Genomic DNA, 26,445 nt, shown 5'->3' with positions numbered 1-26,445 from the left:
GCAGGCCTGGGATATGAAAAAAGACAGGCCCTGTCCTCAAGGAGTCCACACTCTAATGGGGAAGACAAGAGGCCCTTAAAACTCAACTCTGCTACTTTTCCTGTCTTCTTCCACCGTCCACCCCCATAACTCCTCTTCACCCCAGCAATGCCGATCTTGCCGTCTCATATATAAGATATTCCATCTGGGCTCTGGGCATTTTCTTGGCTGTCTCTCATGACTGAAATGTTATCCTCCATCTCTTCTGCCTCCTGCTTTTCCTGGCTACCTTCAATCCCATCTTTTAGAGTATCTCTGAAGTAAAATATTTTGCTTTTTAATGTAAAATGGAAGGGTTCAGAAACAGAGCATAACCCTTCTTTTGACAGGTGAGGAAATTGAGTTTTTCAGACTCCACTTGAAGACCCAGATGTTGGAATACTCATTCTCAACACTGGACAGCTTCCTTTCTCTCTTGGAGGGCTCTGCTGGTAAATTCTCATCCTTCTTGTCTGACCTCTCCTTTTCTGCTTCCCTTTCCTGGATCCTCATCCAGGTCACCCACTGATCATGGGTGTCACTGGACCCAAATGACTCTGGAAGAAAAAATGAAGCTAGTGACTTTGCACAATCCCCCTCACTTACATCCAGTTCACTTGCATGTCATGGCATCCCCTCCCTGATGTCCTGGTCTCCTCCGAGAAAGAAGGACAAACATCATCCATCATTCATCATCAGGGGGTCAACTTGAGTGTTCTGACTCTGAATCCAAGGGTCAATCTGTTCTGCTCATAACCTAACAATGATGGGAAGGGTGCTGGATTTGGAGTCAGGAGGTCCTAGATTCAGGTCCGGTTTTTTCTACTTGGCCTATATCTTGTAAGCACAAATGTTATTTGAATGTTGCTTCCCCCATGAGAAGGTGAGCTCCTGGAGGGCAGGGGCTGGTTTTACTCTGTATCTTCAGGGCTTAGTCCAGAACCTAGCAGATAGGAGGTGCTTATCAAATGTTTATTGATATCATAGGTTTCTAAGTTTAGAGCTAGAAGGGACCATTTCATCCAACCCTGATTTTTTTTCCCAAATGAGGAAAGTGAGGTCCAAAGAAAGTTGAGGGGAAAAAAAATTAATGCCACACGTTAACCCAAGGTTTCCCAAGAAGTTAACACAAAAGCCTCCAAATTCTGTGGACATATGATTTCTCTGAACCTCAGTGTACTCATTTGTAAATTGGGGATAATTATCCTGCTGCGCCTAACTCACTCCTTCCAACTGTGGAGGTCCTGAAATGATGGTCCACTATTCATAATGAAGAGAAAAAGCTGCGAGTAATAATAATGCCATGGTCCAAGAGACAAGGTCTCTTCATGGGCATCATGTCAAGAGGTATTTAAGGCAACAGCCCTGCCAGGATTGGATGGATTATCTCCCAGGGGGCCAATCTGTACCACTCAACCTAACACTTATCTACCACTTAATCCTGCTCTTCAGAACTGTAGCTGTTCCTGTGTGAGTTATACTCTCTCAGGTAGGCAAGAATGATCACCCATTCATCCATCCACCCACTCATCCATCCACCCACTCATCCACCCATCCACTCATCCATCCATCCATCTACTCATCTATCCATCCATCCATCCATCCATCCTCCATCCATCCATCCATCATCTATCCATCCATCCATCCATCCTCTATCCATCCATCCTCCATCCATCCGTTTGCCATCCATCCATCCTCCATCCATCCGTTTGCCATCCATCCATCCTCCATCCATCCGTTTGCCATCCATCCATCCTCCATCCATCCGTTTGCCATCCATCCATCCTCCATCCATCCACCATCCATCCATCCTCCATCCATCCTCCCACCATCCATCCATCCTCCATCCATCCATCTATCCATTTATCCAAATGTCCTTGCAGATATCCATTCATCCCTTCATCCATTCATCCATCACCAAGTATATATTGAGCCACTATTACGTGAGGTGCTAAGAATATGAAGACAAAAATGAACCAGGAGCTGCCTTCCTCACCACACACACATACACACACACACACACACACACACACACACACACACACACACACCCCCCAAACCAGAGAATCTCAGAGTCAAAAGGACCCTCGATGGAACCTGGTCTTCTCATGCCAGACTCTTAGATGCCAATCAAATAAATCCATCTTACAGCTTCCCTAATAGTCAGTTAATAAACATTAAATACCTACTAAGCATCAGGGCCTGTCCTAAGTGAGGGGGAGACCTAGAAAGGCAAAAACAGATTCTGCCCTGGGGAGATCACAGTCTGAGGGGGAAGCAGCATGTTAGTATAAAGTAGGCAGTGAACCCCCTTCTGCTTGGATACCAGCAGGAATGGGGAGCTTGCTATGTAACAAAGTAACTCACCTCATTTTAGGGCAACTCAAACCAAAGAAAATGCTTTTTCTCCACCCCAACTCAAGGCCTGGGGCCTAACTGTCATTTTTGAGAAGTAGAGAGACTGATGGCAGTGGGGTAAGAATCTTCCTCAGGAATAAACGTGACTGGCTTTGGGGTCTCCCTGCCCAAGTCCATGTGACCAAAGCTCAGACAAGATAAGAATGCAAGGCTTCAGTGATCTAGGGCAGATAGCAGGCAAACACCAGGTCAGAATGCCTGGCTGGGGAGGAGGCCTAGCTGCTTGGGCCCACATCCCCTGCAGGTCTCAGTAGGTTGTTATGGAAACACTGGTGGAGAAGGAGATGAGGATCCCCTCCTCCCCCAGCTCACAGCATGGCCCCAGCACAAGATCTGGCTCCCATCAGAGGCGGGACAACCAACAAGTAGCCATCATCCCCAGCCCTTCAGAAGACAAGCTCCGTGAGGACAAAGATTGTTTTCCAGAACCCAAAGTAGACCTGCCTGCCTGCTAAAATGCCCAATATCTCCAGTCCCAGGAATAACTGACTCTCAGAGGCAGAGGGAGCAATGGTGCCATACTCAAGGATCTCTTCAGAATATGCCTAAGATCTGAAGGGTGGACATCCACCCTCTGTGGGAAGGGTGCCAAAGAGGGGACACCCACATCTCCCTCTCGAAGAACTGCCTGTCCTAGAATGAATTCCTTGGAAATCAGATTCTACAATTTTCCTCCCCCCAAGGTCCCCTCAGTGGTCTATATCCGATCCTCTGGGACCAAGTAAAAATGTTCTGCTGCTGCTCCCATGGGACAGCCTTCAGCTACTGGCCATCCCTGGACCACCCTCATCCCACCATCTTCAAGCTCGTCATCCGGAGTTCCTTCAATGATGGCATGGTTTGGCAGTTCCTCATGAGCTAAGCCACCTTCCTCTAAGTGGCAATCTCCCTCTCCCAGACCTGCACCCCACATCCCGAGGGTAAGTCTCTGCAGAGCAGGATTCTTGCCACCCTTATCCTCGATACCAAGCTTTTTTTTATGAAGCCCAAGAGCTTGCCGACCTTCTTCACTGTCAAACCACACTTTGAGCTTGGGAGACACTAAGCCAGGGGCGGGAGCCTCCAGCCCTTGAACCATATTGGTCTGGCAGGTGGGACTCAAAATTCAATAAATTTAGTAGGGGGAATTAATTCAACGTTTGACCAAATATAGCCAGTGAAAGTCCAAATGATCCTAGGCAGAAAAAGGATTCCTCCTGTACTAAGGCCTCCGGATCTTTTTCAGACAAACTTTTTCAGTTAAAAGACAAAACATTTTTCCTGGAAGGCAGCCCAGAGAGGGATTTCTTGTATGGGTCCTTATGTGTGAGACTTTGGGAGACTGGGAGGACCCATGGATGGTCCATGGAGTCTGGACATCTTGGTCCATGGAGTCTGGACATCTCTCCTGTGGGGCCCAGAGTGGGAAGGCTAGCCCAGGGTCTGGCCATCTTATACTATTTAGCCCAATGTTCTAGAAGTTTCTAGATTCTGATGGCTTGAGCTAACACATTACCTAATACCCCCTGCTTTGCATCATTGGCAAAAGTAATAAGCATTCCGTTTGTTTCTTTCTCCAGGTTGTTGATAAAAAGGTGATCAAACATAGATCCCTGTGGCACTCCACTAGAGACATCCTTCCTTCCATATTTCCATTTTTATCTTGTCGTGCCTAAAATCTGGGTCTCCTCCACCTTTTCCTTCTACCTGACAGCTCTCCGCTTTCTCTGAAGTAGCAGTACTTGCACGACATCAATTATCCAATAGCCAACATTTTGTTTACACTTTTTCTCACAAAGTCTCTTCAGATGTGTTATACTAAAGTTGGCCATGGGTTCAGATCCTAACTCTGCCACTTAGTAGATGTGTGCCTTAGGGCAAGCCACATTTCCTCTCAGAGTCTCAGTTTCCCCAATTGTCAGATGGGATAGGAGCATGTGTTCCTGCACCTCCCAGGAGGGTCACAAGGAAAGGCCTTTGCAAACCTAGTTACAGAGAAATGAGTGACTTCTCTGGATGGCCTCTGAGGCCCCACCCAGCTCTGGGGCCCCCAGCTTCTCTGCCCAGATTATAAACACCAGTATTTCTGGCACAGTAGGGGTTAATACACCCCAGTTTCTCCCAGTTCTAAACAATTCATTTAATAACAAGATTCTGGGGCCTGTCTCCTTTGTAAGCCAAAATGCTGTGAGAATTTCCCAACCTCCTCTGCTCCTCCCCACTTCAGATAATGAGACACACCCTGGGGGGCTGGCCAGACCCTGGGCCAGCCCTCCCACCCCGGGCCCCACAGGAGAGATGTTCAGAGTCTCTCCCCAGACTCCATGGACCATCCATGGGTCCTCCTAGCCTTCCAAAGTCTCACACATAAGGACCCGCATGAGAAATCCCTCCCTGGGCTGCGTTCCAGGAAAAATGTTTGTCTTTGCAGGTCTGTCTATCTGCTCTCTCTTGTTAGACAAGCAAAGAGGCACAGCTCAATATTATTTCTTTGGGTCCTTGGAGCCAGGAAACCTGGAGCCAGAGTTGGCACCTTCTGGAAGGAATTGGCCCCATCCAGGTGCCTGACACCGTCTACTTCCTCTGCTTCCTTTACTTAGGCTCTGCCCTTGCATGTCCCATGCACTCTGGCATGGATTAGGTGAGGGCCCTCCCTCTTTGAATCAGTCCCTGGCCTCATCTGCCTTTGAGTTTTCAGATTCTATTAAAATGGTGAGTTCTGGGACTTCAGGCTGTGTCTGGGTGGCTGGAAGGAAGACAAAGCCCCTTCTCCAAGCTCCATGGAGTTGTCCCAGCACAAGCACCCTAAGTCCCATCCTTCGCCCTCCCCATCCTGCTCAGAGCCACAAAGAAGGGCCCAGGAACCTCATCTGTTCAGGTGCTATTGACACCGAAAGAGTTATCCTAGTAAACAGCAGGTGCTTAATAAATGGGTATTGAGTGATCAATATCTTCTCTCAGCCAGTCCAGTCCGGACTGGTCCATAGTCTGGCTCTAGCAGCCCCCAGCCCCTTCATGGTGTAAAATAAACATAGCTAATGTTCTTACTGGGGAAACTGAGGCTCGGGGAGGGGAAGGGACGGGGCGCTCCTCACCTCAGGCCCCTCTGTCTCCTGGCTGTCTCTGCTTTCCGCACCAAGCCTGCCAGGCATGGCTCCAGTCTCATGGCTATGACTCAGCCACCGACCGCCCCCAGCCGCACCCTCCACCCACCACCAGAAACCTTCCTTGGGGCCTGCGCTGCGCGGCTGGGCCTGAAGAGAAGGGCAGAGAGAGGCCAGGAACAATGGACAGGGCCCGGGCCTGCTGCGGCCTGCTGCGGGGCCTGGCCCGTGGCACTCTGTAAAAGGGGGGAGGGGCGGCTCAAAGGGCTTTCCTGTTATTTGGTCTGTCCCTAAAAGCCGAGCCGTCCTGAATAAGTCTGGACAGTCTCCATCAGGGGGAACTCCCTGCTGACCCATGCCCGGGACCTCGTCCGGCAGACAATGGGGAGCCACTGTGGACTGTGGAGCAGGGGAGCGGCCTCATCACTGCGCAGTGCGAGCCCACAGAGACACAGAAGGCCAGAGCGGGGAGGAGTCTAAGAACCCAGAACGTTACAGTTGGGGGGAGGGGGAAGAGAGGGACAGGACCTTGGACCGGAACAGTTCAGTGGGGGGCAGGGGAACCTTAAAACCTAACAGAGGCATGGAAAGAGGGATCGGCTTTATCCAGGCCACAGAACAAGTTCACAGCAGGCGAGAGATGCAAATTCGGGTCCTCTGACTTCAAAACCAATGCTCTTTGCACAATACCTCCAGGTGGGCCATTAGGAGAAAATCTGAGCCTCTCCAAAGTGTGGTCAGGTGATAGACAAGGGCTCTCCTCTCAGCAGAGAGGTGGTGGACCACAGGTGTATAATGGGGCATACAAGGCCAAATGATTAGTTTCACTATAATGCTTTGTAACAAAAAAAGTTGGATTGGTTTTTATTTTTTATGAGGGGGGTGGCAGGACATACATTCATTCTTCATTGGATGAGCATCAATAAAAGATTCTATAAAAACCAAAGGTCCATTCAGACAACATTTTGGTGACTCTTAGAGGCAGCTTTCCAACTTTCCCACCATAGGGGACTCCTAATGACTAGATCCCTGGAGATGGCGGCAATGTTCCCCCCCGCCCAGGCCTGTCCCCACAAGTCTCAAAGCTCCTCCTCCTCCCACCCTACCCACACCAGCCTCAGTACCTCCAAAAGTCCCCACCAGAGTGGCTGCCAAGGACACATTCTGTCTCTACGACGCCAAAAATAAGCCCATCCACACAGGCCTTTTTATAAACACACACCGAAGTACTGTGCCATCCTGGAAGTTGGCTCTCAGCTTCCTCCATCCCCCCGTGAGCTATTCTTCTGCTCCCTGCAGGACCCCCACTGGACAAGTAAAGCCCACTGGCATCTCAGAGCAGGGCATCTGACCCAAACCAAACAAGAATCAATCAGGACCTGCAAGCCAGTGATCATCTTGAGGCAGCCTGGCGCATTTAATGGAGCAAAAAGCTTTGAACCAGAAATAATATCACCCTCCCACCCCCACAACACCAACAACAATAACAAAAATAATAGCTAAACGGTGATATAACCTGGGCTAAGTGCTTTACAAATACCTCATGTGATCCTCATGACAACCTTGGGAGGCAGGTGCTATTATTAGCTCTACTTTGCAGTTGGGGAAATTGAGGCAGGCAGAGGTAAAGAGACTTGCTTAGGATCAACTCCTGGGAGATCTTAGAGGCTGAACCCAGTTCTTTCTGACTGTAGGTGCAGTGTGCTAACCACCGAGCTAGAAGACCTGGGCTTTAATCCCACCTCAGATACTTGCTAGCTCTGTGCTGGGTGATCCTGGGAATCACTTTACCTATGTGCCTCAGTTGCCTCTTCTGTAAAATTAGGAGGGAAAGGGTCAGACTCAATGACCTTTAAAGTTTCTTCTAGCCCCAAAATCAATGAGCCGACCTCCAGCAAGTGTGAGGGAAAGAGGTCACCACCTTCTAAAGCAGTCTGTAAACTTGTGAACCAGCTGGAACAAAAATGGAGGTCAAATCTGCTTTCCAGTGACTCCCCACGCTGTCCCCCCCCCGCCTCAGGTCCTGCCCACAGGGGCCTTGTAGAATGCGTCTGGTCTCTCTTTCCCAATATCTCTGCCTTCAACTCCCTAAAGAAGCCATTTCTGCCTCTGCTCCAGGTCCCACATTCCCCTACTCATTGGAGTACAGGATACAGACCCCTGAGCTGCCAGGTCTTGTGAGGCCTTTGTCATCTGACAAAGAAGGAAACTAAGGTTCAGAATGAGGGGGCCACGGTCAATTAACTTTGATCTGACTAGTCTTAGGGGGCAGAGCCAGGAGCCATGGGGGGCGCAGGTGAAGAAAGCCTGTCTCTACTCTACCAGGTGTCCATCCCTCCCAGCTGGTGTCTGGCAGGAGTGCCCCCCTTCATTCTGGTCTGCACCTTACTCTTCACTAAGTAAGGCCACCTGTCAGCCCCCAGCCCCGGGCTGGCACTGCTCTGGGAGGTCCTACCCTAGCAGCAAGCACAGGATCAAAGAGGCTTCCTGGCTAAGGCAGGGTGAGCACCCCCAATGTTCTGGCCCCCTTGCTAACCTCCAACTCTCCCCCCTCCCAGGGCTTCCAGCTTGTCCACATTTCTCCATTCTCCTCCTCCTGGCCTCCCTCTGCATCCTCATACTCCACCACCTTCCACAGCCCAACAGGATGGATGCCTAGCTTGAGGCTTCCTGGATCAGGCAGGGGTGGGCACCCCCAAGGTTCTGGCCCCCTGGCTTACCCCCCTAAGCCTCCTCCCTCCCAGGGCTTCCAGCTTGTCCACATTCCTCCATTCTCCTCCTCCTGGCCTCCCTCCGTGTCCTCACGCTCCACCACCTTCCACAGCCCAGCGGGATGGATGCCCAGTTTGAAGTGGCCCAGCCCACAGCCAGTAAGTGATAGCTTATCTTGTGGTTCTGCCCTGCTAACTCTCCAACCTGTTGAGGGAACTGGCGCTTCAGGCTCTTAGAGTATTGTCCCAGGGGTGAGAGTGGCTCAATTTCTTTCTGGCTTCTGCTTTAGAAATATATTCCTTTGGGCAAGGAGTTTCACCCTGAGTACCCATGGGCCCTCCTTATCCTTGGAGGAAGGGAGAGGCCACCAACAGTCTAGAAAATGGGAACACACTCAATCACTGAAACTGAAAATAGGGATTTTGGAGGGTTATGTGAGAGCAGAGACCTTCCAGAGAGCAGGGGAAACAGGAATGGCCCACTTTGACAAAGAGGAAGTGGGGGAAAGAGTGGAGAGAAGAGAGAAAGGAGGAAGGGAGAAGAGACAGGAGAAGCAATGATGGAGAGGGAGAAAGAGAAGACAAAGAAGAGAGAAAGAGGAGAAGAGACTGAAGGGAGAGGAGGAAGAAGAGAAAGGAGGGTACAGAAGAGGAGGTGAAAGAGAGAAGAGGAAAAGGGAGAGAGAGAGAAGAGAAAGGAGGGAGAGGTGTGGAGAGGGAGAATAAGAAGAAAAGGAAATAATGAAGACGAGATTAAGAGGAGAAAGGAAAAGGAGAGGAGGACAGAAGAGACATGGGAGAGGAGAAAGGAGGAGAGGATTAGAGATCTAGAGCTGGAAAGGAGCTTAGAGGTCATCTAATCTCACAACTCTCATTTTACAGGTGAGGAAACTGAGGCTAGGAAGTCAAAATGATTTGACTCATATTATCCAGGAAGGCAGGATTTGAACCCGGCACCTCTGATTCCAGAGGCAGTCTTCATTACACTGGCTTATGCTGAGGGGAAGGACAAAAAAGAGAGAAACAGACAAAGAAAGGGCGAGAGGAAGAGAGAGAGATAGAGACAGAGAGACAGAGAGAGACTGAAAGAGAGACAGGATAAGAAAGAAGAAAGAAAAGAAGAAGAAGGAGGAGGAGGAGGAAGAAGAAGAAGCAAAGAAAGGATAAAAAAAGAGAAGAAAAGGGGCAGCTAGGTGGCTCAGTGGATAGACCACCAACCTTGGAGTCAGGAGGACCTGAGCTCAACTCTGGCCTCAGACCCGTAATAATCACCCAGCTGTGTGGCCTTGGGCAAGCCACTTAACCCTATTGCCTTGCAAAAAAGAGAGAGAGAGAGAGAGAGAGAGAGAGAGAGAGAGAGAGAGAGAGAGAGAGAGAGAGAGAGAGAATAAAAAAGAAGAAAGAAGGAGAGAGAGAAGAGCTAAAGAAAAGACCTGCTGCGTGCAGACTTGAATGCGGGATGAGTGCAGACTGGGGCAGGGTGAAGCTTGCCCAGGAGCACAGGGCTTTGGGGGAGAAGGACACACACATGCAGGGAGAGGTGGGAGAGAAAAGAGTAAATTTCTTGGCAGCTTTCACCCCCCACCCTTATTCTTTAAGAGGGGTGCCCCAGTTAAACCATGCACAACTGCCCCCACCCCAGTCCTTACTAAGGTGTGGGCTGGAGAAGTTAACAAGCATTTGCTTCCCTAATTTGGGGGCTCCAAACACATGGATATGTAGCTCTCAGAGCGAGTTTCATTGATGCTGCCATCCCAAAAGCCCTGGCTAGGCAAGTCTATCAGGGCTGGGGTCAAAGAGGAACAAAGAGGAAGAGGAGGTGCACATGGTTGGAAAGAGTCAACACTTCATCTAGACACAGCTCTGACCCTGACTTCTGATGCAAACTTGGGTAAGCCTCCTTCCCAACTGGGCCTTGGTTTTCTCAACTGTAAAATTGGGGGATCAGAATGGATGACTTCTAAGGTCTCTATCTGTTCTAAGTCCGGTGTCCTTCTAGGCTAATTGGGGGGGGGTCATGTGGTACTCTAGAAAGAGCTCTGAGTCTTGCCCCTTCCATTTACTACTTGGGTGACTTTGGGCAAGTCATTTAAACCCTGGGACACAGTGTCTTCATCTGTACAATGGGAGTCATATATGATCTGATGAAAGGACACCCACACCACCTTTGTAGGAACCCCCTTCCATTTTAGGGAGGACATTTCCTTGACATCCAATCTAAACCTTCCTCTCAGTAAGTCCCCACCACTTAGTTCCAGTCCATGAATTCCTGACCCTGCCCTCCAGAGTTGAACCCTCCTCTTCATGGAAGCCCTTCAGATCCCTGAAGATAGCCATGGTGCCTTCCCTAGGCCTCCTCTTTCCCAGACCACACGGCCACAGATTAGACAACTAACAATTCCAGGCCACAGGTTGAGGATCCCAACAAGAAGCTCACTGGGGCCACATGGGGGAGAACTAAGCTACCTGAGCAAGGAGAGTCCTTGGGATCGAGGTGAAGGAGGGTGGCCTCACCCTGAGCATCCTGGGTTTGGAGTCAGGAGACCCAGGTCCAAAGTCTCATTTCTGCTTCCTGCAGACCTCACTTTTTCTGGTCCCCTTTCTACCTGGGAAATGGATGGCTGAGAATGTCCAAGATGGTGGGTACAAAGATGTTGAACCATTCTAAAGCCCCGGGGGTCACAACAGACCCCAGAATCAGGGCCTGAGGGAACAGTTAGTCCAAAGCTTCTTCACCTGGAGTCCAAGGACCCTCAAGAGCTCTGTGGATAGATATTAAAGGATCCATGGACTGAGGGAAAAAAATTACAGTCTCGTATTCACTGCCCTCTAACTGAAATTTAGCCTTTCTTTAGAAGATGAATTTTTTTAAAAGGAAGGGTCCCCAGGTTTCACCTGTCTGCCAAGGGGGGGGGGGGGTGCATGGCAAAAAAACATAATTCCCTGATCTAGCCCTAACTTTGATATTACAGGGGGGAAACTGAGGCACTCTAGGCAAAGCAATTTGCAATTCATAAACCAATAGGTAAATGTGAACTGTTCTTCTCCAGCCAGGAAGGTTGTGGTGGGTATGGGGTGACCCCAGGACTCCAGAAAGTACCCTTCCCCCATCCTCACAGAGCCCTCCTCTGTTCCCCAGCATTCCTCTAAGGACTGGACTGCGTTCAATCCTTCACCTCCCCAGATGGTGGACTACTGGAATCTTCCTCCTTTGAGAATCAGCTCTTCCCAAATGCCCCAGGTGACTCCCTTCAGACTTCCTAGAACCCCTGGCCTGTTCTCTGTATTTCAGTCACAGATCTCCCCTCCTTCCCTGACGGTAAGCTCTCTGAGGCCCCAGAACTTAGCTTGGAGTCAGGTCTCCAGGAAGCCTACATAACAAATGTTTGCAGCTGAGAATGTCAGGATTTGAAACATTCTGGAGTAGGCCAAGACTAAAATGGAAGGCACTGTGGAGAGAGGGCTGGTCTTGAAGTCCCAAAGACCTGGGTTCAAATCCTGCCTCGGGCTTGTACTAACTGTCTGAGCTTAGGTGTTACAACTTCCATCATTTTCCTCTTGAGTAAAGTGAGGGACCTGGGGTTCCCTGGCTTCCAGGGTCCCCTTGTAACTCTCAATCTTTGGTTCTAGCTTTGGTGGGTGACCAGAGTCAGGTCATTTGTTTTCTCTGGGTCCCAAGCACCACTCAAAGCTTCTTGGCTACAAGGGAGTTGCTGACGGCTCCACTGGAGGGACTGTCCAAGTCTGGAGAGCCTACGACCGATAAAAATTCCAACTCTAGGTCTGGCACCACAAAAGAAAAAGATAAAACTGGAAACGTCTCCTAAGGGGAAGGCCTGACCCCTCCCCAGCTCCCAAGTGATCCCCAACTATTTCCAACTTTTCAATGTTCCCCAAACTGGGGTCCCCTCACCACCGTAACCACTCTTACCAGAGGATGGGGGAGGGGGGCTGAGCGGACACCCACTCACCGATTCGAATAGCGTGTGAACCAAATTTCAAAACTACCAAAGGGTGGAGTTGGAAGAGGCTGGCTCAGAGCCAGAGCCCACTGAGCAGGGTCTTCCCTTCTTGGACAAACTCAAGAAACATCCATCGGCCCTTTGTGTGGAGATCTCAAGCCTGGGGGACTCACTACTTCCCAGGAATGGGGAACTCACTACCTTCCAGGGAAGGGCAGTTCACTACCTCCCAGGGATGGGGAGTTTATTACCTTGCGGAGATAAGGAACTCCCTACCTTCCTGGGAAAGGGGACTCATTACCTCTCAGGGATGGGGAACTCACTACCTTTCAGGAACAGGGAACTCACTACCTCCTTACAAAGGGAACATTCCACTCTGGGACAGCTCTCCATGTTAAGGAACTTGTCATCAATAACTCCTCATGCCACACACAAGTCCATCCTTAGAGTAGATGAAAGGTGATGTTGGAGGAGAAGGCGCTACCAGGGATGGGAAGGGAGGAGTTGAGGGAGGGAGCCAGCAAAGAAAAGGATCAGGAAGAGTCCTGCAGGAGACAGGATTGGGGGCGAGTCTGCCCAAAAGCAGAGCAGGCTGCATTTGCAGGGAGTCTTTCATTCCTGGAAAACTTTAAACCACAAAATTTCAGGGTGAGAAGGCCCTTCAGAGGCTACTGAGTCCATCTCATACCTGAGCAGCTAGGTGGTACAGTGGATAGAGCCCTGAGTTTGGACTCCAGAAGATCTGAGTTCAAATCTTGACTCAGACACTAGCTGTGTGACCCTGGGCAAGTCACTTAACCTTGTGTGCCCTTGTTTCCACAACTGAAATGTGAGCTGGAGAAGGATGTCCACGTAGAAGTTATTGTTGCTGTTATTATTTTAATAATAGTGTCCTATAAATGTTTTATCACTGATTCAAAGCTGGGGTTTGTCTAACCCAAACCCCCTGGCAGCTGGGTGGCTCAGTGAATAGAGTGCTGGGCCTGGAATCAGAAAGGTCAGAGTTCAAGTCCAGTCTCAGAGCCTTACTAGCTGTGTAACTCTGCCTAAATCCACTTGGAAAAAAATGACAAACCACTTCAGCACTGGTGTCCATGGGGTCATAAGGAGCCAGAAACAACCAAACAATCCAGCTCCCTTACTTTACAGATGGAGAAACTGAGGCCTCACCAGAGGTCACAAAAGTAACAAGGTAAAGATTTGAACCCAAGTTCCCTCTGCTTCCTCTCTTGCCATTGGCCTCATGCTGAATCCACAGGGCCCAGGCTGGGGGGGGGGGGGGCCAGCTGGCTGCTACTAATTCAAGGAATGTTGATCAGGAGGCAAGGCCAAGGCTGCCTACTGGGCCTCCCAGCCTGCTCCTCCCCTGAAATTAGCTCAACTGTCCATCAGAAGCTAAAAATAGGGGCGGCTAGGTGGCGTAGTGGATAGAGCACCGGCCCTGGAGTCAGGAGTACCTGGGTTCAAATCCAGCCTCAGACACTTAATGATTACCTAGCAGTGTGGCCTTGGGCAAGCCACTTAACCCTATTTGCCTTAAATAAAATTTTAAAAGAAAAAGCTAACAATAAAAACCAACCTCAGGTTTGACACCCTGGAGCAGAGGCAGTGACTGGCTGAACTGGGGGGGGAGTCCCCCTCCGACATCCCCACAAACATACATAGTTGTGCCTGCATACACACCAATACAGGCATCCATACACATAGATTCACACGCATACACATACACAGACACATGGTTTGGAAGAGGCCTGGATGCCTGCTCCATGTGGCCCAAGGGAACCCCAAATGCAGGGGTTCTCCCTACCTGGAGAGCCATAGAACGTAGAGGTGGGAGGGACCTCAGAGAGCCTTCAGTCCAACGTCATTTAACAGATGGAGAAACTAAGGCCTGAGAGGGGAAGGGCTTTACCCAGAAAGGATGTGGGCTTCTGCTTGGCCTCTTTCCTTTCCTCATCAAGCTTCCTTGTGACCAATATTTTTTCCCCATTTAGGCCAGAAGCACTTTGAAAACAAGAGCTGACTTGGGATCCCAATTTAGAGATTCAGAGACGGGAAAAGCCTCGGCAGTCAACTCACTCAACAGCCTTAGTTCTACAGATGAGTAAACTGAGGCAGAGCAGGCAAGGGGCTTGCCCATAATCAAACTAGCAAGTGGCTCAGCTGGGATCCGAAGCCAGGTTCCAACTCTAGGGCCAATCTTCAAACGAAGCACAAAGCCCAGATTGCCTTCCCCATCCCTCTCCTTGCTGCATTCCTTACCGCCAGTTAAAGACCAAGTTGGCTGTGGCCTCCTCCAAGAAGGCCCCCGACCCCTCCAAGCAGTAACAGCCTTACCCCTATCCCAAATACACTTCCAGGGGCGTCTGTCACATAGTAGGCCTGTAATGAAAGATTGTTTCCTTCCTACCAACCAGAGGTGAACTGAGTGGGGGCTTTTGTGGGGGACCGGGGTTAAGTGGCTTGCCCAAGGCCACACAGCGAGGTCATTATGAAGTGTCTGAGGCCGGATTTGAACTCAGGTCCTCCTGACTCCAGGCCCAGGGCTGTACTGAACTACTGTACATTATAGCTTCCCCAGCATGGCCAATTATTGACTTCATCAACAAGCCTACTAAGAACCAGACCAGGTCTAAGAGCTTAAGCGCTGGCAAGGGTTGCCCTCTGGCAGCTTCCATTCTAATGGGGCAGACAACAAATAAAACATCCAGCTCTTAGATGTGGGGTGCAGCCCCCTCAGACTCATCTGCTCCATTATAACTGGGCTGGGATTCCCACAGGGCCACACTCACAGACCTGGAAGTATACTGGGCTGGCCAGGCCATCTTACCTGAAAGTTGTAGTTCTCCCAGTGCTAAGCCCAGGGGACCCCACAGCTCAGCCATATGTTTATTAGATAAATAAATGATCAGAGCCCTAAGAGATGTAAGGCATATGGCTTCTGCTCCAACTCCCTAATTTTTTTTGGGGGGGGGGACTGAGGCACAGAGAAGGGAACCAAGCTGAAGAGCTGAAATCCTCCCAGACTCCAAGAAATCACAGGAAGGCCTGAGGTTCTCAGTAGGTGGCCCAGTGTAGTGGCCAGAGCCCAGGAAGGGAGAAGTCAAAAGGATGAAGTCCAAACCCAACTTGAGTCACTCAGTAGCCATGTGATCTAGGGCAGAAACAACCTCTGTCTCAGTTTCCTCAGTTTTGAAAGGAGAATAAGAATAGCCCGCCCTGCCAGGTTTGAGGAGGAGAGTCAATCATAAATGCAACATTTTGCAAATATAGAAATGCTGGGTCTTACTATTATTACTCACTAGCTGCGAGACCTTGTGGAAGGTTCACCCCCTAGAGCAGTTTTGATTTATCGCCTCATTTTATCGCCAAATTTTCCCTTTCTAAGTTTCCTACCGGGAGCCATTGGGGTCTACCCTTTGGTTTGGAACTCCCAGGCTGCACCCAAGGGCCCATCTAGGAAACAAGGGCCATGCGGAGACCCGACGAATAACAGAAAGAGGGTAGTGTCATCAAATGGAGGGATGAACTTGGTCGGATGAGGAAGCCCTGTGTTCTAATCTCACCTCAGATACATCATAGCTTCCTAACCCTGGGAGGGCCGTTCAATTACCCTCATTTTACTCAGAAGGAATCAATCACCCTTACCCAAGTCACCTAGAAGGAAGGGTCAGAGGATAAATTTGAACTCAGAACCAGTTTAGCCCCCAGCCTCAGTTTCCCAATCTGTCAAATGTGGATAAGAATACTAAGAGTCCCTTCTGCACAGAGCTGACCCGAGGTTCTGAGAAGATGATGTGTCTAAGGAGCCCTGAGAACTTCCAGGTGCCAAACTCCACATTGGTTGCCCACCCTCCACATTACCTGCAAAGAGCACACCCTCAAAATAGATTCCTTCATCTCAAATGCCCCAAAGTAAAGATTCCCACCTCTGGGTGAAACTGCCCTCTCCTTACTCTTTCATTTTACAGATAGAGAAACTGAGGTCCAAAGGCCTTGTCCAGGGTAATACCAATATTTAATGGGGCAGCAGAGAACCCAGGTCTCCTGATTCCCAGCTTCAGATGTTTTGCCCTAAAGAGACTTAATGATGATCATATCTTTGGGTAATAGGGTTTAAAATTGCCATTGTAATGAGGCTTAGTGGGCCTCCCATCTGCAGTGAAGCTTCAGTCTCCTCTGCCAAGGGGTTTAATCCCCCGCACATCTGCATAGAGTTTTAGACTTAATATTTAGAGCTTTTAAAACAATCAAGCCTAGTCCTACATGGGGTATCTATTGAAACCCCTTCTTTCACAGATAGGGAAGTAGAGGTTCCCCAAGGACACCCACCTACGTTTCAGAGGTGGTTCCCTCTGGAACCCAAAAGACACCCATCAGCAGCATGGAGTAAGCACCAACAATGGGCTGGACCCTCTGCTACCCACTGGGTCTGGAGATGGGAGGTATTGGGACTCCCACTTTAAAGAGGAGGCTCAGAGGAAGCAAGGGTCTTTTCTAAGGTCACACAACAAATCGGTGACAAGACTATGATCAGACTCGAGATCTCCCGCTTGCCAAGGAGGTTAATGATGGAGTGCGCAGAGCACTGGGCCTGGAATCAGGAAGACCTGAGTTCAAATGTGACCTCACACAAATACCAGCTGGGCAAGTCTATTAACCTCTCTCTGCCTCAGTTTCTTCAGCTGTAACGTAAGGATCATAATAGCCCCTACCTCCTAGGCACTGAGGATCAAATAAGATAGTTGCGAATTTTAAGATAGCATAGAACAGTTAGCCACCACCACCATCATCATCATCATCAACTATTTTTCTTTTCCAACAGACACAGAGATGGCCAGCAGGTAGCTAGGGGTGTCCGCTCACTGGCCGGCTCAAGCTGAGCTTGGACCCGATGAGACTGGGATTTCGTCACAATCGGGAAGATATGAGTTCATTTTTGAATTTATGGTCATTTTTTAGTGGTTGTAGAGTTTTTTCAGGCTTTAATAGTAAAAAGGCCTTCATAGTAAAACTCCATTCAGAGGCGGCCGAAGGCCATGAAATGTTGATATTTTTACAAGGCGTCCTCTGACTCAAAGGTTGGGAAGCAATGGCCTGCACCATTATTTCCCAGAGGAGGGCAACTTCTCCCTCAGCTAGTGCCTGCCCATGCTGTCCTAGGGGACTCTAGCCTCCCCTCCCCTTCCATCCCCCCAAGGAGTTGACATGAGGCCGATGATGCAGGTGGGTGGGCATCCTTAATTCTGGTACCCTGGTCAGTCTGTCCAACCTCCTTCTCCAGACCCACAGGTCTCACTGACAAGCCTTTGCAACATTGTTCTTGCATAATTCTTGGACAGCAAGGGTCCAGAGTCTGTCCGCTCCCACCCGGGGCATCCTCCAGGTGACCCTCAATCTTTACTCTTTGGAAACTGAGGTATTCCACAGCAGCATCTCTCTAAATTCATATTAACGCTCTGAAAGCCCCCTGCTCTGGGGTGTTGGCTGTCTTTCAGGCTGGAAGTGGGCCATGGCATCAGGGAGTGATGCCATGGCCGGCAAGTGATTTGGATGGGGGGGGGGCTGTCCTCCTCCAGAGCCATGTGGGCCCAGGGGCCAGCTAGGGATCAGGGAGGCTAGAGACGGCCCTCGCTTTGGGTGATAATGAAGAATAAAAGCTCTGGAGATCATTGAAGCCTATCCTCTTCTTTTTACAGAGGAGGAAACTGAGGCCCAGAGAGGCCTGGCCCAAGGTCATTCAGAGAGCATGGAAGAGTGCAGTAATGCCACTGTGCCCATTTCTCCAGTGATCCAAAGATGAGGTAGAGTGAGAGGACTATTGATGCCATTTTCTAGAAAGGAAAAGTGAGGCCCAGAGGGAGAAGGAAGTGACTTGCCCAGGGATCACATTGTGAGCCAATGGGGGAACCTGGGTCTTCTGACCCCCAAGCCTTTTGGGCAGCTCCCTCACTCTCTGGAGGGCCAGGGGGTAGGGAAGAATGTTGGAGAGCTGAGACACCATTGCGGATGCCCAGGATCACAGATATTGAGGTGAAAGGGCCAACTCTTGCCCAGTTTACAGGTGAGGAAACTGAGTCCCTGCCTTGCGCAAGGTCATCCATTTAGTGAGTGGTTGAGCTGGAATATGACCCCTGATCCTCTGAGCCCTCTGGCCAATGACCTCAGACAGGGCAGATGCCACTTTGCCACACAAGTAAGTCTGAGGTGACCAAGGAGTTTGTTCAGAGGCATCAAAGATGGTGGGTCCTTCTCTAGTATGAAAGGGTCTCTTTGTCCTTCCTCCTCTTCTAACCCCCCCACCCCAGGCCCAAAGGGGGCAGACCCAGGACTCCCCCAGGCCTCCCTACCAGGGGAAGAGCAGGCTTTGCCTGAGGCTGAGGGAAGGGCAGAGAAGGCCAGGGCCAGGGCAGGCCAGGGCCAGGGCAGGCCAGGAGGCTAGCTAGGTGCCCTCTCCTTTTCCAGTTAGGTCAGCGGAGTGTCCTGGCAAGAGAAAGGCCTCCCCCAAGGTCACGCGCCAGGGGTGGACCCCAAGCCCCTTCCCGCCACGTGTGGCACCGGTGAGCCCCCCAGCCCCATCACAGTCTTGAGTTCTGCTGACTGGCAGGCCGTAGGGGCGCCGGAGCCAATGGCTGAGGGGAGGCATTGCCCAGGAAATCTGAACGCTGCACTCCGCTTCCCTCAAAGGCGCCCACGGGGCACCCCAGGGGCTGCCTGGGGGGGCAGCCTCCACCTCCCCAGCCGAGCCGGGCCAGGGCCCCCCCAGGCCCCCCCACACCCTCCCCCCATCCCGCACAGGCCGCGGCCTCCCGCAGACAGACAGACGGGCCCCCAGCCTCCGCCGGTGCCCCGGGCCCGGCCAGCTCCTCGGCCCGGCCGGGCGGGAGGGGCCCCGGGGGTCGGGGGTGTCCGGGGGGCGGGCAGGGCCGAGGGGCCCCGGAGCCTGGGGGTGCAGCGGGGGGTGGGCAGGGCCCCGGAGCCCGGGGGTGTCCGGGGGACGGGCAGGGCCGAGGGGCCCCGGAGCCCGGGGGTGTCCGGGGGGCGGGCAGGGCCACGGGGCCCGGGGGTGTCCGGGGGGCGGGCAGGGCCCCGGGGCCCGGGGGTGTCCGGGGGGCGGGCAGGGCCGAGGGGCCCCGGGGCCCGGGGGTGTCCGGGGGGCGGCCAGGGCCCAGGGGCCCCGGAGCCCGGGGCGCAGCGGGGGGCGGGGGCCGGGCCCCACTCACGTGAAGACGAAGAAGAGCGTGGAGGCGCCCACCAGCAGGGCGGCGGCGGTGGCCACGGGCACGTACTTGGCGGCCTTGAAGCTCCGGGCGCTGCCGAGGCCGGGCATCCTGTGGCCGCCACATCCCTCCGGGCCCGGCGCGGCGGCTCGGGGCGGGCGGGGCGGGGGCCGGGCCCAGCTGACCCGCGGCGGCGGCGGCGGCGGCGGCGGCGCAGGAAACCCCACCCCCGGGGGCGGGCTGATGCCGGCGCCCCTTAAGGTAGACCGAGGCCGGCGGGGTCCTCCTGCGCCCGGGCCCGGCCCCAGGCCGCCCTCCGCAGCCCGGCCCCAGGCCTCGGTGGCCGCTGCCGTGGAGCGGACGGGCCCCCCCAGCTCTAAGCCATCGGGGGACCCCGATCCTCAGGCGGGGGGCGCACGGGACTCTGCCTCCGATGCCTCGTGTGACCTTGGACAAGTCCTTGCCCCGCGCCTCCGGGGGCTCCGTTTCCTCGGTCCACGTGGGCGCAGGGCCGGGGCCCTTCCAGCGCCCCCCGGCCAGGGCAGGCCGGGCGACGGGCTCCCTTGCGGCGTGCCACTCCTTGGGAACAAGGTGCCCAGGGGGAAGGCGGGTGCCGCCTGGACGAGGCGGAGCTCACCTTCCCACCATGGAGAAGGCGTGATTCCTTACTGCCCAGGCAGTCACTCTCGTGCCCCTTGCGCTGGACCTTTAACAGGAGGCTGGCACCAATTGGCAAAGAGGAGAAAAGACTGAACCAATCGAGAATGGAGTCTGCACACAGCCAGGCAGATTAACTGGCAGCGGAGCTGGGAGTCGGTTCGTCAGCGGGCATCCCCTTGGGTCGGATGGCGCCACTTGGGAACCTGCCCGAGTTGGGCAAAGACACCAAGCTGGGTCCCGTCATCAGCAGGACAGAACCCCCCCACCCCACCCCGGCGGTCCTGTTGGGTCTCCAGAGGATGGCAGAGGCCAATCTTCCGGGAACTCTGAGGGGGAGGCCGCTGTCCCTGGGACCCCTCAGCCGTGCGCTCCCAACAAAATTTCATTTTATCAAACGCATAGCAATATTGATGTAAAAAAGCTCCCTTCCAAACAGGCGTTCTCTCCTCCTCCTCCTCATACATACACCCAGTCCTTGGGGAGAGGGGCCCCAGGTGGGAGGCGCAGGTGGGGACCCCTCAGCACTCCTGCCTAGGGGCAGCCTTCTCTTCCTACACCAGGTCCCACCAGCTTCCTCTAGTGCAGGGTGAGGGATCGGTGGTGCGCCAGTCACTTCATCAGAGGATACCAGAGGTTGGCCTCAGTCAAGGAGGCCTTAACTCCCCTCCCAGGACTACAGTGGTCCCTTGCTCCTGTGGGCTCTGTTCCCGATTCAGTAGCTAAGAAGACCTCTTCCAACCCTTCTGGTCTTTCCAAGCTCCCAAAGCAGCCACCTGGGCCATCTGGGTCTTCCTTGAACCCCCTAGTGTTCCATGTTCCAAAAAGCTTGGCCTTAGCTGCAGTCTCTCTTGAGAGAAGAAAAAGGTCTCGTACACACAAAGCTCTGAAGAGAGACACGTCATCTTTCTTCCCTTCTTCATTTCTGTATACCCCTTCCCCATGGGATTCCTCATTTCTACCTCCCTCATCACGCTCTGCTGCCCTTTGGGGAGTCCTCAACTGCACCCACCCAAGGACAAATAGACATCAGAGGGATAAAAGAAGCCGGGATGGCATTCTTGGGGAGGGGGAGGAAAGGAGGGGGCAATACAGCTTCCAAGAGCCCCTCACCAACCCAAAGCTCATAGCAATCCTCCTTTTTGCAAACCTGCCAAGAAAGGAAAGACCTTGTCCATGTATGCTCACTTCTGGATCGGTTTCCCTTTGGTTCAACCACCAACCAGAAGACTTTTCATCACCCAGATAGAACCAACTCTGAGTCATTATGGTCCAAAGCCACCTCCACTCTTTTATAGGCAGCAGACAGACAATATTGTGCATTGTCTCTATAATCCACTGAGAAGGGGACATTTGCACATGCCCCAAAGACTAGGATCTCATTGGGCAAGCTTCCCATTATACCATGGTATTCACAGCAGGACTTCTGTGAAACTAAAGAACTGACAATACCCCAGAGTGGGTGTGCATATATAAAATATATGCACATAATCAATTACATATATATATAAATAAAATGTAATTATTACTGTACCAGAATGTGTATATATATATATCATATATACATTTACATATATAATGCAATTTATTACTGTACCAGTGTGAATATTTATCACATAGATACATATTACATGATGTGGTTAGCATTGTACCAGTATGTATATATCCCATAGATACATATTACATATATAAGTGATAATTTTTGTACCTGTGTATATTTCATATACATCAATTACATATATAATGTAATTAATTATTGTACCAGAGTGTATATATCATATACATATACATATTACACATATAATGCAATTGATTATCATTGTACCATTGTGTATATATCACATAGATACATATGACATATATGATGTGATTATCATTGTACTAGTATGTGTATACATATCACACATAGATACATAGTACATATATAATGTAAGTGATTATTGTTGTACCAGAAGAGAGAAGTAAATAAACAGAAATAGGTTCTATGGCCGTGGGTGGTCACATACACATAATAAAGACAGGAATTTGAAACAAAGAATTGAGGCACAGGTTGATGCTTTAAAGATTCTCCATTTAGGGATATTTGTTCCTTTTGACTCACCCCACCCCCAATCCATTCATATAGGAGTCCAAAAGGAATCTTGAGACTGAACCCCCTAGGGATTTGTTGAAAAAGAAGCACCACAGATGTTTCTGGAAAGTTGCAGTTTGGAACTTGGACTTCACAAAGACTTTCCACCTCGGTCAGATACAGTCTTGCCTTAATATGCAGGAAGTCAAGCTTAAAAAATAAACTGAGTGACTTCAGGTTTTGGGGATGTTCAGTTTGACTGCTAGAAGTAAAGGGTCTCCTTTTAGAGAGGAAACTCCTATCACCATCAAGACCATTAGGAAAATGGGTCATTTTCTTTTTATTCATGCTTTTTTGGGCTGATATCCTTTATAGACATACTCCTATGGAATTCTTTTGGGTTTGGGGGGGAAGGGGATTTTGTAAGGCAATGGGTTAAGTGACTTGCCCAAGGTCACACAGCTAAGTAAGTATCAAGTGTCTGAGGCTTCATTTGAACTCAGGTCCTCCTGACTCCAGGGCTGGTGCTCTATCCACTGTGTCACATAACTGCCCTACCCGTGTAATTCTTCATCTGGAAAATGTTGCCATCTGTGTTCACCAAGCCCCCCTCTCTCTCTATTGCCCTCTAGCTGAACCTCAACCTCAGGTTTTTGGAAACTAGAACAGAAACCACGATTCAAATACCGAGTGCTTAGCCTGGAATCAGGAAGGGAGTTCAAATCTGACCTCAGATGTTTTCTAATTGTGTGATCCTGGGCAGGTCACTTCATCCTGTTGACCTCAGTTTCCTTCTCTGTAAAATGAGCTGGGGAAGGATGGCAAGCCACTCTAGTGTCTCTGCCAAGAAGACCACAATGGAGTCATAAAGAGTTGGACACAACAAAAACCACCTTAATCTTTTCTTTTTGGACTAATTCTGCACCTTAATTGTTTCACGTCTAAGTTGAGTAATAAAAGGGGATCATAAGCACTATAGTTCCTGGGGACAGCTAGGTGGTGCAGTGGAAAGAGCAACAGCCCTGGAGTCAGGAGGAGCTGTGTTTGAATCCAGACTCAGACACTTAATAATTACCTAGCTGTGAGACCTTGGGTAAGTCACTTAACCCCACTGCCTTGCAAAAAACAAAAAAATAAATGAACATTGTCTTCTATGATGTAGCGGGCACATATGCTTAAGAATAAAGAAATGGAAAAGATAGTCCCTGTCCTCAAGGAGCTTGCAGCTGAATGGAGGAGAAAACATATACAGAAGTCTAGACAAAGTGAGTTATCTATGTAAATATGTTAAATACAAATGTCACACACAATGTTCATAAGACTGTTCACTGTGTCACATAAATATTCAAGAGGATGAATGTGGAAAACTTTTCATGACATATAACGGGAAAAATAAAATCAACAAAGTGAGCCATAAACTCATAATAAAGAGGAAATAATTAAAAAGAGGGAAGACAGAAATTAAGAGGGATTGGGGAAGGCTTCCTCTAGAAAGTGGGGTTTCATGGGATCAAAGATCAAGAGTTAAAAGGGACTGGAGTTTGCTTCTCTCCAGGGGGAAGTCCCAACTACAAATGTGGCATTATGAGTTTGGAGAATCATATAGACTCAAGGTGGGGGAGGGGAGACTCACTGGAATAAAATATGAGCTTTTATTGTGACTTCTTTCTGTGGTGTGCATCCTTTGGGGAAAAGGGAAGGCTGTCCTGTATTTTTATATAGCCATGATACATATTTCATAAGTATAGTCATATTTATGTATAAATCTCTTTTTTATTCACACATATCTTTCTTTCTTTGGTTGTTTACCGAACTGGGACCTGGCGGAGAAAGAAGGGACAGGTACCTCACATGGAAGATGTAAACGAGTTATTTCCTTTAGGGAAAAGGAGAAACTTGTGTGTTCAGGGAAAACAAGCTTTAAAAAATGATTTTTGAGAAGACCCTAAGATTACCCGTGATTCATGAAAGGCCAGAACTTGGGGAGGGGAGCAGATCTAAAAGAAGCATGGAAAGGGCTCGCAAACTTGTCAGTGGTATGGAAAGACCAGTTGTTGTGATTCCTCCTGAGGCTGAGGGGCCCCTGCCCGCTCACCATCACCAGAGAAGGCAGAGGGGAGGAGCAGAGTCTGAGGGACAGCTGCCTGCCTCATTGGCCTCTTGCCAGGAAAGTGGTTCCCTCAAGGAACTCCCCTCCAGCTGCTACAGAGGAGAAAACCCCAGGCTCTGGCAGCATCTGGAAATAATCTGGTGCATTCTCCTGGGGTGAGCACAGAGTTGGGACTCAGCAGCCCCCCCCCCCGGGCCCCCTGGGCTCCAGAAAGCCCCAGGAATTCCAATGTCCCTTCTTGGACCTGCTTCCCTGGACCAAAGAAGATTTTCTGTCTTCACTGACAACTTAGGGAAGACACTGATCATCTGAAGAGGGTCCAGAAAGAAAGGCCCAAGGTGATGTACTTGAGGTTGTTCATCAAAGGAAGCATTGATTAAGTCCCTACTGTGTACTCCATAATGCTAAGCACTGAGAGTGCAAATACCCAAAGCAGGAGAGTCCCTATCCTCAAAGAACTTACCATCTAATAAGGAAAGATCATCCATCCAAGAGTAGTGTCCTGAGAGGGATGTTTTGGTTTGGAAAGTCACAGGGCTGGTGAATGGAGCTAAAGGCAAAAGAGCTAATCCAGAAGGAATGGGCATTTCTTATCGAGGGGCCAGGCCTAAGGCAAGATGGCCCAGATGGAAGGCTGGCTAAGCAGTGTCTGGGAATATCAAGCAAATACTTGGGGCTAAATGGGCTAGTTCTCACTCATTCTCTCAGTTACCAATCAAAGGATTGGAGCCAGGGATGAACCCGAGCTAACTCCAACAGTTATACCTACAAATCAGAGTTTGATTTTTGTATTGCTGATTATCTAGATTTTATAAAGTGATAGATCAAATATCAATAATATAGTTTAGGGGCGGCTAGGCGGCGCAGTGGATAAAGCACCAGCCCTGGAGTCAGGAGGACCCGGGTTCAAATCTGATCTCAGACACTTAATAATGACCTAGCTGGGTGGCCTTGGGCAAGCCACTTAACCCCATTTGCCTTACAAAAAAAAAAAAAACTAAATTAAAAAAACTACTACTAATAATAATATGGTTTAAAGTTAAAAGTGAGTATCCTGTGTGCATTGCTTTCTGGAGATCTGGTTGTTAAACATTCACTAGCACACGCCAAAGACCGAAATTCCTAAAAGGAGGGAATTACATCTTCAAGGGTGAGGGGATGGACTCACCTGCCTTATGTTTATGATTGTTCTTGATTGCAGAAAGTGGAAATGTTGACCAAAATGAACCTAAAGTATGTTCCGAGCCTATAAGCAAGAAATCTAAAGCTGTTTGTTCAGGGATTTTGCAACTGTTCAATTTTCCTGGAGGTGAGGGGATACCCCTTGTGTTTCAGCACCACAAACAGGTCTTTGAATCACTTCCCTAGTTCCTTTAGGGATACATTCTGTCTTGATTTATAACTCTGCAGAGAGGTATTGTGCCAGAGATGGCTACTCAGATTTGTGTTGAAAATGGATAAAGTCACCTAATTTTGTCTGAGCCACAGAGATCTCCCTGGCTGCAGGAGAGAGCCCTGGGAGACCCATCTTGAAAATCAATACTAAAATTGAATCAGTCTTGGATTCTAATAGACCAAGGATAATTCCAATAGTTACACCTCAGATATCAACAAATACTACAAATCAGAGTTGATCTTTTGTATTGTTAATTAGCTAGATTAATAAAATGACAGATCAAACTTCAATAATGCAGAGAGTTCTCACCTGCCCATTCCCCACCTCTACCCCTTGGCACCTTCAGACTCTGAGATCCCATGATTCCATGAGGTGACTGAAGGCGCTCTGAACAGGAAAGTTTGCCATCAGTGAGGAGAGCTCCCAATGCACCAAGAAAGAACATCCTCCTGAGTAGGCAGCCATGGGTACCGTGGGAAAAGCTACATGAAATCATCAGAGACCTGGGCTCAGCCCTGCTGCAATCTGGGTGACCCTTGAAAATGGCAGTAGATCTCATTTTCTCCAAGTGTTGTCGCTGCTATTATTATTATTATTATTTTAGCCAACAAGTGTTTTCTCAAGGTACTATCCCTCAGTGGACAACTCCGTGGTTTAGAGGACATCCAAGTGATCTTTTGTTTTGTTTTGTTTCTGCAAGACAATGGGGTGAAGTGACTTCCCCAAGGCCACACGGCTAGGTCATTATTAAGTGTCTGAGGTTAGATTTGAACTCGGGTCCTCCTGACTCCAGGGCTGG

At 50.2% G+C, this 26,445-nt stretch overlaps 1 protein-coding gene across 4 annotated transcripts in view; it reads right to left on the bottom strand.

Annotated features, from left to right (window-relative positions):
• Positions 1–19,522, bottom strand: part of ZDHHC8 (zDHHC palmitoyltransferase 8) — a 78,822-nt gene extending 59,300 nt beyond the window's left edge. For 2 of the 4 annotated variants that reach the window (XM_074206532.1, XM_074206529.1), the window contains exon 1: positions 19,416–19,522. In XM_074206532.1, coding sequence (XP_074062633.1) covers positions 19,416–19,522 — 107 coding nt within the window. Of the gene's footprint in view, positions 1–624; positions 1,591–2,385; positions 3,742–19,415 lie in introns of those variants that run through there. The other 2 variants (XM_074206531.1, XM_074206530.1) reach the window with 2 other exon arrangements.
• Between the last annotated feature and the right edge of the window lie 6,923 nt (positions 19,523–26,445).

This window comes from Macrotis lagotis, chromosome X, assembly GCF_037893015.1.
Source record: "Macrotis lagotis isolate mMagLag1 chromosome X, bilby.v1.9.chrom.fasta, whole genome shotgun sequence".
Lineage (NCBI taxonomy): Eukaryota > Metazoa > Chordata > Mammalia > Peramelemorphia > Peramelidae > Macrotis > Macrotis lagotis.
This window is presented reverse-complemented; position numbering and strand designations above follow the sequence as displayed.